This window comes from Ascidiella aspersa, chromosome 8 (assembly GCF_963924565.1).
Source record: "Ascidiella aspersa chromosome 8, kaAscAspe10.2, whole genome shotgun sequence".
Classification (NCBI taxonomy): domain Eukaryota; kingdom Metazoa; phylum Chordata; class Ascidiacea; order Phlebobranchia; family Ascidiidae; genus Ascidiella; species Ascidiella aspersa.
In genome coordinates this window covers 25,988,043-26,000,622 of record NC_139454.1, presented here as the reverse complement: position 1 = coordinate 26,000,622, position 12,580 = coordinate 25,988,043, and the positions used below count along the sequence as shown (strand labels likewise).

Below are 12,580 nucleotides of genomic sequence, written 5' to 3'. Positions count from 1 at the left end.
CTTCCATAACATTTCTCCAAAAATGGTAATAAGTCGAGCAAACGAATAAAATGAGCCATCATTTAAACAAATGAAATGGTATTTTATTTCTTGATATTCCAGTAAGATGTTACTATAAAATGTTGTTTCCAAAAATCAAGAAAAATGATGACCGCGATAAGATATCACCAGAAGCAAATATTAAACAAGAAAAAAACGCGGACACGGAAATAACAACGACTCAATTCTCCAGAAATCTTTTCGCATTTTATCTCCACGCAGCAAGTTCCCTTTTGCACAAATCAAAAAAACATTGAAAAAGCCATTTAAGAGTGGCTACGAAAATCAGCCAATCAAATTGCGTCTAGCCACCAGCTTCGACCAATCAGATCAATCAACGTCACGTCTCCACACTGCGCACGCGCAGTACGACCGGCACCGAGGTGCAGGGGATTTTCCCCAGTTCCGTGATTACCATGGCAACGTAGTCCGGGGGAGTGACGTCATAGGTGAGGTGAAGCACCTGAATATATTGATGCAATTGAAATAAGTTGTAAGTATTTGTAAACATTTTTTATCAGACTGAACTTGGTGAAAAAGTACTTCATTTTAATCCGATACGAGATATTTTCGACAAATGTATCGCAATCCGATCCGATGACGTCATAAATATACTTAGACAAACTGAAAAGTTTAAATTAAAACTAATAAAGAAAATTCTTCTCCGGTTATTTGGACAAAACTTGCTGCAGTTTCAATAAATTTAATTACGATCAGTTGATAAACTACTATTTGTTAAAGAATATACCTTTTAGAACTGTTTAGCGTTATACAAAAGTTAACATGAAATATAAGGGTATAATAAATATATAGTAGATAAAATTAAAGGTTATTTGGATCTTTTTTTAAATTAATTCAATTTTTGACTATGTTCTAAGTATCCAAAAAATCAGCATCGGGTACCGGTTGGTGTATCTCTAGTACCAGCGCAGAAAGAAGAAAAATTGGTTTACTAACAGCGATTTGCTAGCATTCTACAACTAACCTTTAAAGAATCAATGTTGGTCCAGTCATCTTCATCAAGTTGGCAAGGTTTGGCTTTCAAACAACCTCTGCGTACCAGAAGGTCACGTGGGTCGCCTGTGTGACGTAACAATAACAATTATGCGGTCATCAAAGGAGCCATAACGAACCAAATGTCCTTTGGCTAAATTATTGAACCGAAGGCACCTTTTTTAAAACCATACAATATCGTAATTCATTGAATTGTAATGTTAATCAAAAAACAGCTCTTCTTAAACGTTATAGAAGAAATATAATTACAAGAGGAGCTGTTTTTTGATTATTATTATGCCTTGTAGCAACAGCTTATATGCACTTGATGTGCAGGCGAAAAAAGCGGTACCCTACGACTTTACATATAGACTGTTTCAGCTATTTCTTGAACACTATTAGCGATGTCCGGGACAAGATATTTTCGACAAAATTATCCAATGCGATGCCAAATGACGTCATTGGTATGCTTAAATATGCAAAAACGTTGAATAAGAATGATTAGTTAGTAATAATTAGGTTGTTAGGCCAAAATTTGCTTCATAGAGTTCAGAAGTTTAGTTATCTCAGTTGTAATCCTAATGTTTTTAATTGATTGCTGCGTTTGTTCACAATAGCGATACCAGCTGAGTATCGGACGAGTACCGATACCACCACTTGGAATCGGGTATCGGCTCTGATCCGATATTATCGGACGAGTACCAATACCACCACTTGGAATCGGGTATCGGCTCTGATCCGATATTATCGGACGAGTACCGATACTACCACTTGGTATCGGGTATCGGCTCCGATCCGATATTATCGGACGAGTACCGATACCACCACTTGGAATCGGGTATCGGCTATGATCCGATATTATCGAACATCCTTGAACGATATATTTGAAAGGGTATAACTTATCACTGCATTCGATTGAATTTGATAGGCAGCCATAACACCACTGCAGTAGCAAAACATATTTATTCTCTCATATATTTCTTCCTTGCATTTTCAATTTTGACACCTGGTTTCGTTACTGTAAAAAAAGTGGTAGACCAGTGCCAATTTTTCTACAATTCTGAAATATCCCCAATGCAATTCCTGAACTCCCAATTAGGGATGCTCAAAGTAGAATATCGAATCCTTGGATTCGAATCCAGATGGGATTCGAATCCAATTCTGTCGTTTATTTCGGGTAATTGGAACCGATATAATTTAATGTTTTACCGCCGATTGTCGCGCCTAATTGTACAAACGCGTGTGGTAAGTTGGCATGTCGCTGCGGCGACCAATTTATAGTGCTTGCTCTAAATGTAGCCTGGTAGTGCAGTGTCAGCGTTTTTTCGGGCCACCAATTACTTCGCGTCTGGCGATAACGTTCGTCTAATAATTAAGTGTCAATCAAGCGTTATTGGGCGAGCGACTAACGTGTAATGTCATTAGCGGAGTTCGCAATTTCCCTAAATGCGTTAAGTTGCAAAAGTAACACGTGCTGGCCATCGAGAAAATGCGCTATAGGGTTACTTAAGGTCAACTTTAGGCCAATATTCAGCGAGGTTATGCAGTTATGCACAGCGTAAATTGTCAAGTATTTGTTATGTCAATAGTAAATATAAGGTTTGGCAACAACCTGAACAGTGGACATGTATTACAGTTTACACAACTGCTTTAAATCACAGTTGTTAAGAATGTAAAACATTTTTTATTATAATGTACACATGTTAGCAAATTGTTTGGGCGATTTATTGCTGTGATTGTGGGCCCTGTAGGGTAGAACAAGATTAATCCATTCCCCAAACAAAAACAAGGTTAAATAATTTAATAAAAATATACTAGGATTCGCTATTCTGGATTCGTTATTCTAGATTCGAAACCTAGGTATTCTAGAATACCTTGGTATTCTACTTTGAACATTCCTACTCCCAATAAATTAAAAAAAGCGAATGCAGTAGCAAAACGTCGCTACTCGTACAATACTCACCAATCTCATTGTTGACGAACGAGTCGGTCTGTACTCGCTCACAGAACTTGTAAGCCTCGCAGCAAACCATCACCGGGACGCCACGGGCCTTCGCTGCCATGGCAACCATTGACGTACCCACCGAGCCCATGACGTAACCGTTTGAAAGTAATCCGTGAGCTCCAAGCAGAACTTTGGTGACCTAAGGAATAGCAACGCACATGCTAATGTATGCCATTGTGGTGGTGTTCGAGTTGAACAATGCGCATTGCAAACATTAAAAATGCATTTATCAAAAGGCACAACAGAGTCAAGAAAAACAAAGCCAGAAAGCGTCCGGACAAAATTTTGCCGACGACTTCTACTATTAACGACGTCATTACGTAACACCTGACGTCACAATACACAGTAGTTGCGTCACCTCAGGCATGATGTAGAAGGCAGCTGACACGAGAACGTACGAGCATGGGATGCCTTCCTTGCAGAGCTTCTTAAGCGCTCCACGACCTGACAACTTGGGTCGTCCGTCCACCACAACAACACTGAAGCTTCGTCCTTTACGGTGAGCGTCGCATAACACTCGGGTTATAAGGGACGAGCTGGGGATAAAGGGGTTAAAATTGAGTTGTTGAGCAATACAAGTAATTCGTGGTTGTGTATTATAGTGTTTTTCAAATTACCGTTATGGTGATAATATTACTTTGTGATAATGTAACTAAATTTGGTATATATGCCTCTAAAACAAAACTTCGGCCCATTTAAAATTCCGTGTAACATTTTTAAAAGGCCGCAGAAAAAGGGTTACATTTTTTAGGTATATAAAAGACGATTCTTCTACATTAAATTCTATAACCAGAAAAAAAGGTGATAAGATAAATCATGCTCGACTTTTTTGTATTTTTTTTCACTTACTTTCCGTATATCATAACAACATCGCCATCTTGTATTTTTGTGCAGGTCGATTCGGAAATTGCCTCGTCGGCAAGTTTTATGTTGATTCGAACAAATTCCTGGAGGTTTGAGATCAGCTGCTGCTTTGCCTGCAGAATAATGATTGGATATTGCACTTAATGTAAAACAACTTGGCAATGTTAACCCAGCTTCATTAAAACGTATTAAAACGATAAGACGAAGGTTGGTGCCTTCGTAACTTATTATCCGCCACAGCATACGTGCAGATGGAGCGAAGCGAGCGCGGATATTTTTTTATTATTTGGACAAATTTTATGGGGTTATGAAGCCTTGCAAAAATCGAGTTCGTTAAAAACGCTCGGCACCCGCGTTTGGCGCCAAGCGTGGCATAACATTTTTCTGATATGGTTCCATAAAACAAGTGGACTTTCGATCAAACCACTAAGATAATAGAAATTTAAATCGCTGCTCAAGGTCAAATTCAAAGTAACGGACAAATAAAACCACATACTTAAACCACTTAATACGGTTAAATCAGTGTGAAACACAAATTTTATTAAAAATGAGTGCATTTAGATAGAAACATGTAAAAATATGCAAGCAACTGAAATACCGACATATTTAAAAAACAGTTTAAACAGTCTAATAAGCAGATTTGTAATTTACCTCCCTGTCGGACATGCTAGTTGGTATATTGGTGATCTGAACTTTCATAAACTTTATAGCGCTTCCCATTGAAACAGACAGTGGTCGACATTGGTTCAAAAAACTGGAAATAACAACAAATTAATGATAAAAACTGTGGAAGTGTACTTCTTCCATCAATTTGATCTACGTAGTGAATCTAAATAGTATTGCATTAATTGGACAAAAATATTGGCCTTACTAAATGATAAAAAAGTAGAGTTTTCAAAAACCCAGATATCTCAATAAACCTAAAGTAAATGAATTGTTGTGTTGTTTATTTGTATGCATAATTGCAAACTTTTGTTTGGTGTTCTGCAAGAATATTTTAATGCATTAGTGTTCCGTGGCACAAAAAAGGTTGATAGAACACCTATATATCAAATGACAAAAAAATCTGACCTATTTGGGTAACTTGGTCCTTTAAGACAAGGTTATAACATTAAAAATGTTATGTTAGCAACAAGATGTATTTTCTTATAAAAATACTCTACCCAACAACCCAAGAAAACATATACATTCAGTGATGAACAACTGACCTGATAGCAGGTTTAAGTTTAGATTCAAGATGTCTTGAGAGTTCTTTCTGTGGTGGTGTGACGTAGTCTTGTATAAGTCTGCACACAGCTCCGATCAAGGCCGCACATCGGGCGTTGGAACCTGTGATTCTACCCTCGGCATATTGCAGACCAAGCTGAATAATTGCTGGATGAATCCCATTTGGTCCGAACCTTTTAAAATACTTTTTATTATGGATAAGAACTGCATTTTTAACGGGAAATTTAGCTATACATAACAGCTGTAGTATACAGAAAGGAAATAATGATGGTGACATATTTCAAAATGTTAATTAAAACAATCTGTTATATATGATAAATTAGTTTGATAACATAAAATTTAAACATATTGTTTAGCCTAACAAAATATTAAATCAAAAAACAAAATATATATATATACTTTCTTCGTCAGAAGACAAAGCCAACCAAAACTTTGAAGTGATGTACAAAATTACCTGTTTTTAGCTTAAAATTATATCTTTCAACAATTTTTTTTGTGCCTACCCCATATTGCTTGTGATAGAGAGGCTTCTTTCATATTGATGCAAGTGAGAAAAGAAGGCAACCTTCTTTTGACCTTCAGCTCGTTGTGGAACTTGCTGTTTTTCCAACTTCTTGGCGGCTTTCTTCTGCACCTTGGGGTCGTCTGCCTGTGAAAAGTATTCAACATTTAAGAGTTCAAGTTGCAAAAAAAAAAAAAATTCAGGGGCATGATGCAAACTTGGACAACTAGATTTATTTTAGCTTTTGAAAATTAAATTAGAACTAAAATTAGAGTATTTAGTTTTTCCTAATTAGTGTAGAATTAGAATTACCGAACAATGAATTTCAACTGGAATTTAAATTATTACAATTTTTCTTTTAGCACAACATATGCTTTTCAGAAAGCACAAATCAACAACAAGTCATTCCGACCAAAAAGTTTTATTTCAAATTATTTGTTTTGGCTGAGAGACTAAAAATGCCGTTGTACAAATTATCATTTTTGGTGAAATCCGAATTAAATTAGAATTAGCCTCATTTTGCTCTAATTCATTTAATTAGAAAACTAGAATTATCTAGTTGTCGAAGTCTGGCACGATGGCTGGAGGTTCTAGTTAGACAGAGAATAAATCAAATATCTTTAATGCATTTGCATACAACAGTGGCTCACAACCTTAGGTGGACCTGTTACAAAACAAAAAAGTTAGCTGCCCAACTAAGCTAGCATAACAGCATTTTTTCAACATATTCGGTTTAAATATTCAAATACTTATCTTCCTTTTACAAGTTGACAATTCAATTATGTGAGATTTAAACAGAATATTAAGTTTGAATTCTAAAAAATTCGTAATAAAATATAAAAACTGCTGCACTTATCTCTGATAATCTTGCATCAACCCATTGTAAAAAAACAACGACATTAAACAGATTCTTCAGTAAAGGTTTAAGTGACAAATAATTCCGCTTTATTTTACCCTTATTTGTGCCGAAACTTGGAGACCTTTCTGTTTTGAAGTTCCTCCCAAATCAGATTTGGCGGATGCTTTTGCAGCTCTGTCTGCTTCCTGGTACAAAACAAAATAGAATTGTTGATTTTGGAATATTAAGCATAATTAGATAAAACCCCAAAAATATTGAAATTCATTATAGTTTTACAAACGCTTAAAAAAAGAAATTTCACAAAATTTAGCCAAGGGCTACCCGAATTTTTCAGTCGGAGATCCATTTCAATTTTAAAATTTTCCGCGACCCCCTAGGTTCAACAGTTTAAAACATACCATTTCGTGTTGTCTGCTTTGGCACGCATTTGTTGAACTAATGTGCTTTTTAAGGACATTACTTTTTTGTTTTGCATTAAGGTTGCCATTACTATATTTATACGGACTTAAAGCCCTGGTTTCATCAACTTAAATACATTCAAGTTGTAAAAATATTGTAGCTCGCCTGTTTTGCTCGTCGCTCAGCTCGGAGCTCGGCCTTGGATTTCTGTGCAACATTTTCAGTCGTTGATTGAGAAGCAGAAGCACCACCCTGAGAAAAAAATAATATTAAGCAATCATTCAAAGCCAAGTTGTGTCATATTAAGTAATTGTTTTAAACAGTGTTGATAATTTCTATATATTGCTAAAGCAACCTCTTAAACCACATTAAATGGTTTATGCCTGAATTTTGAAAATATATTGGCGCTGGTCTAGAACCCTACCACTTTTTTACAGTAACGAAACCTGCAGTCTAAAATTTAAATTGCAAGGAAGAGATAAATATATAGGAAAATAAATATAATAATAATACTTGACCCACCAGAACCTGAGCGCTAACCGCACCCTAACCCAAACATTATGCGTTGAACAATTAGTTATGTGGTAGGATTCTAGACAAGCACCAATAGAATTACTACATTTACCTGTTTTTCTGTTGTAGTCGGTTTAGCACTCAGCTTAGCTTTTCTTCGTTCTTTTTTCAGCTGTTTTTTCTGCTCGGGAGTCATCAGAGTATCTCCGCTACCAGGCGATGGCGCACCATCCATCGTATCACAGATAAATAAAATTATTAAATCACAAAACTAAAATGCAATACTGTTATCGATAAGAGTACAGCAGTATTCTAATGACTGGACTTAAGTCACTGTTTTAGAATGACCTGAATCAACAAATTAAGGAAGCCACTAAATGCAAAAACTGACAAATATGTTCAAAAATCTTGGTGATAAAATATCTGCAGAAGTAAAACTCTTGTTTGCATTTTCCTTTGTCCTATTTTAGGTTGATAAAAGTAAGCTAGGCCAATTGGAATACAATCAGGGATCAGTGTAGTACTGTAAATAGGCACTCAAAGAAGTAAAATTTGCTTCCCATTTACCGAACATAACTAGTATATTTCTATGTATTATTAATAAATTTTATGTTTACTTTATTAAACCAAGCTTTACTTTATTAAACCAAGCAGAGCACAAACGATTCAAGAACTTAACAACAACTAACTTTTTTTATTTCTTTCCATCATGTTTTTACTAAATTTTTGGTAACTTATTTAAACAACAAATAAATAGTGTAGTCTTGCCTGTGTACATAATAAATGATGTGCTTGCTGTTTTTTTTACGCTGTACATTCTAAAAGAAAAGTATTTTATGCACACGAAAAAAAACATGCCATTATTAATGCATTCAGTTCGGGTAGTTACTAAAATTATTTTTTTACGGTTTTTAAGGGATAACGTGCACCAAATCCCGCAACTTGTTTGTATATCTTAACAATTGAACGAACACAGGATAAAAAAGTCTGTTGCAGACCCCAAATGTCTATTTTAATCCATAGCTACAGAAAAGGGTGACGCAATTTCAGTAAAATACTTGGCTGAAGAACTAAAGGTTCCACATTCGGGGTTAGTCAACCATGGCAGCAGCAATATCAACAGAGTAAAGTGAACAAGTTATAAGGACATGTAGTTTTAGCGGCCTGTTCCTTCAGATTAAAATATATATACAAGGATGTAACACACTTGAACAACCGTCGGTCTTCGCCTTACTAAACCGTAGCACCCACCAACGCTTAACCCCAACAGCAATGCTATTAAAGTTTGAACAACCAGCGTTTTAGTACACAAATCAATGGTAACATACTCTCCCTAATAAATCTTTTATTAACTCGGTTCCAAAAGCGTCTCCTAGCACACGTTTATTACAAAAATCTCCTTTTCCATAATTACGAATTGAAAATAGCTGATCAACGCAGAAAATGCAAAATGCAACTAATTTTTCCACTTCTAATCGAATCCAAATGTCAAACTCATATCACATAAAATACATATTTAGAGCTTTTTTATTGTCCTCGGCTTTAATGCTTTTATGTATTGTATAAACACCTATTTAAAACTATATTTTTGTCTTTCTGATTACTGCATATTTAAACGAATGACTCAAACACACAATTCAATGCGAGCTTTTATTGAAAGATACACAGGAGAAATATTCCGTCCATGATAAACCTCCACCAAGGCTTAGAACTGGATCATTTGTCCCTGGAAAATAAAAAGTTGTTTAAATTAGTTAAGTAATAACGTCTTAAATTGCACTTCTAAAACTAATATATTCCAATATTATAAATCCATTCCTACAAAGAAAATGAAAAGTGCCAAATAAATACAAAGTGATAATTAAATGCAAGAACTTTTAAAAAAAAAGTTTAAATCATCTAAAAATTTTTTTAGGTTTACTGGAAATAATAAATCATTAAATAGTATTTGAAACATCACTCAATTTTAAGACTTGTTAAGCAACATTGCAAAAATGGACCCCACCAAGAGCCCAGTAGGCGCTAGCATAAAAACAACAATTATAATGCACCACAATGACCCTGCAAAACAGTTTTACCAGATTTGGTTATAATAATGGTTAAATCAAAATAAATCGCAAACATCCCGAAAAAATACACCTCACAACCATTAGGCCAAGCTCCATTAAAAATAAACTGGCAATTTTGTGTTGTGTTCGTTATACTCAAGCTATGGGTTGCGACCCAACATTGAGTTGTGGTTTGATTCGGTAGTGTCGCCGACAGCAGTAATATTACATGGTTAGATTTATTAGGATTGGTTCTGAGACTTCTGAGCAACATATTTTTTTTAAATATAAGAAAATTGCAGAAGCAATACAAAGAAATGACTTTATTAACGAATCGTGTTCTTTTGTGATTTTCAATACTTAATTGTTTTTTTTGTGTAACTAGTAGGCACAAAAAAAAGCTTTATACAACAAATATGAAAAATGTTTATTTTAACGTAAATACAATTAAGAACTTTGTCAAGTTTACCTTTCTCTTCTTGTCTCCTCCCAATTCAAAATGCTTGCATCGCTTGATTGGAAGTTGTTTCCTTGATTTGCATTCAGTGCATTCCATCCTCAACACAATCTTTTTGGTGGTTTTGGCCTAAAAAATTTATATTTATTTTAAAGCAGCATGTCAACATATTTATGAGTGCTGACTATTTTGTAATTGCATGTCATAACCAGAATTCAGAAATAACATTCCAATAGATTTGGCCCTGGTAGATATAGTATATCGTTTGGTGAACGATTCTAATGAAACAAGCATTTTTTATATTTTATTTATATTAGAATGAAAAATATTTTATGTTCTAAATAACACACGTTGTAAAAATTAAAAATGTCTAGCTTGTAGTGTTTACCATAAAGGTAACAAAGAAGATGGATAGCTATTTTGGTGAAATGCACAAAAATAATACAATTAAACAAAAAAACGTCACATTAGTTTTGGTGTTTGGTAATAACAAGTTTTAGGCAATCCGTAAATTAGGAAAGGTTACTTTTTGTTCTTTCCGACATATTTGCTTTATAATTAGTTATGAAAAATCTACTTTAGAACTGCACTTAGCAGCCATACATTTACAAAAAATCATGGTAAAACCCTTAAAGCTGCTTAAATGTTCAGAACTTTAATACTGCACTCGCAGGTTTTAGGCATCTTACTGCATTCCATAATATTGCCAAATTTTATTTTGAATCCCACGCCAAAATTCTGCAATTGGCATGGTTTTGGAAAGAATTTTACACCAAAGATATTTGCAGAGAAGGCACTTCAATCATGGAATGCAATCCGGTTTGGAAAAGAATTTTTAGTTAAAAAAAATATCTTTGTTGGTAAGGCACTGGAATGACCAGATTTAAAAAAAAATACCTAAAAAACAATTGATTTTTGTCCATACTGAATTATAAGGATAAAAACTTTGTTGTTTTTTTGAAACGGATTTGTTAAAAAAATGCAGTAGTATTATTTTACTTGATAATAAAGACATGGTTGTTAACATTAAATCATCTTATTACTAATTTGGGCGCTGGTCTAGAATCCACCCCATTTTCGTCCATGGGTTTATATTGGTAACAATATTTGGCGCTCTTTCACTTATGTACGTGAAAAGTTATGCAAAAAACAAAAAATAATACTGCATACCACAACGCATATTGTTTGGGTTAGAGTTAGCGTTTGGGTAAGGGTGGGTCAAGTAATATTATGTTTATTATTAATAATAACTTGACCCACCCTCCACCAAACGCTAACCCGCACCCAATATTTAGGTAAGGGTGAGCGTTAGGGTTCCTCTTTTTCCCAGATTTTTTCACTCCCGGGAAACGGGATTGAAAAATGAAACTTCCCGGGAATCCCGGGATCCCGACGAAAAAATTACACATAAAATTACGTCATTTTGATGTTGGCATTTTTTTTTATTTTAGCTTCAAACATTTTATTAAGCTCATTTATGGGCGTTCTTTCACTTATGTACATAGAAAGTTATGCAAAAAAACAAAAGAAAGAAATAGCGCATACCACAACGCATATTGTTTGGGTTAGTGTGCGCGTTTGGGTGCGAGTGGGTCAAGTATTATTATGTTTATTATTAATAATACCGCTTGACCCACCCTCAATCAAACGCTAACCCGCATTCTAACCCAAATAATTTGCGTTGTGGCAAGCGGTATTTAAAGACCGTTTTCTTTATTAATTTATACGTTCATAACTGAAGGAGCGCCAGACCTTCTCTAATACGAGTTAGGACCCTTGTTTGTGACGCATTTTTTTGTTAGAATAAATTTAATTAGGTTTTTCCGCTGGTAAGCGCAAATAAAACAACTCAGGCAACGACGTTAACATGGTTGATACTATTTTTTTTCTTTATATTAGTCAAAAACGGCAATATTTTTAAGGTTTTGCTAGGTTGCCGAATACCCGGGATTATAAAAAAAATTCCCGGGATTCGGGATTGTTAATTCGCGGGAAATACCGGGAATTTCCCGTCGAAACATTCCCGGAGAGGAACCCTAGTGAGCGTTTGGGTGGATTAAGTATTACTATTATATTTATTCTTACATACTTGTGCCTTTTTTAATTTCAAATTTGACAACTCGTTTTGTTACTGTTAAAATAAATGTGGTAGGATTCTAGACGAGCGCCCTAATTCGGGTAGGCAACTTTTCAAATTCCAACCTTTTTGTGGAAAACAGGCTTGGTCTGTCCACCATATCCAGATTGTTTGCGATCATAACGACGCTTTCCTTGGGCGTAGAGCGACGCTTTGCCGGTCTTGTACTGCGTCACTTTGTGCAAAGTGTGATGTTTGCAATTCTTGTGCTTGCAGTAAGTCCGTCTCGTCTTTGGAACGTTCACCTTGGAAAAAAATCTCGTTTACTTTCCTGGCAACAGTTCTGTTAGTTGGAAGCTAAATTTGCCGTTACATTTCATACTATTTTGTAGATTAACCTTTTCTCTAAATGAAACCGAATCATTTTGGCATGAACTATTGTTAAAATAACGGATTTAGGCCGATTAAAACTATATTTTTCTCACCATCTTTCCTGTTCCACTGAAAAGTTGAAAAGAAAAAAGTCCCCGACGTCGAAACCACACGTTGCCAAAGTCGACTGAAAATGACTGCAACAGCCGCAAGTAACGCGTGGCA

The 12,580-nt window shown here is 35.1% G+C and overlaps 2 protein-coding genes across 4 annotated transcripts; both read right to left on the bottom strand.

Moving 5' to 3' along the window:
* Positions 1-66: 66 nt before the first annotated feature.
* On the bottom strand, positions 67-7,668 carry LOC146137085 (translation initiation factor eIF2B subunit delta-like). 3 transcript variants are annotated; one of them, XM_083395016.1, is made up of 11 exons: positions 7,505-7,668; positions 7,054-7,140; positions 6,585-6,674; positions 5,632-5,777; positions 5,110-5,301; positions 4,553-4,655; positions 3,887-4,014; positions 3,396-3,573; positions 2,996-3,176; positions 1,025-1,119; positions 67-502 (listed from the first exon to the last, which is right to left on the bottom strand). In XM_083395016.1, the coding sequence occupies exons 1-11, from the start codon at positions 7,634-7,636 to the stop codon at positions 380-382; spliced, it is 1,455 nt and encodes a 484-aa protein (XP_083251142.1). In that variant the 5' UTR covers positions 7,637-7,668; the 3' UTR covers positions 67-379. The 3 variants fall into 3 exon arrangements, with proteins under 3 accessions (XP_083251142.1, XP_083251143.1, XP_083251141.1); XM_083395017.1 differs by having other exon boundaries at positions 7,508-7,668; XM_083395015.1 differs by having other exon boundaries at positions 7,514-7,668.
* Positions 7,669-8,995: 1,327 nt separating this feature from the next.
* LOC146137084 (uncharacterized) lies at positions 8,996-12,569 on the bottom strand. Its single transcript, XM_083395509.1, has 4 exons — positions 12,469-12,569; positions 12,109-12,288; positions 9,919-10,035; positions 8,996-9,127 (listed from the first exon to the last, which is right to left on the bottom strand). The coding sequence occupies exons 1-4, from the start codon at positions 12,469-12,471 to the stop codon at positions 9,107-9,109; spliced, it is 321 nt and encodes a 106-aa protein (XP_083251635.1). The 5' UTR covers positions 12,472-12,569; the 3' UTR covers positions 8,996-9,106.
* Positions 12,570-12,580: the final 11 nt, after the last annotated feature.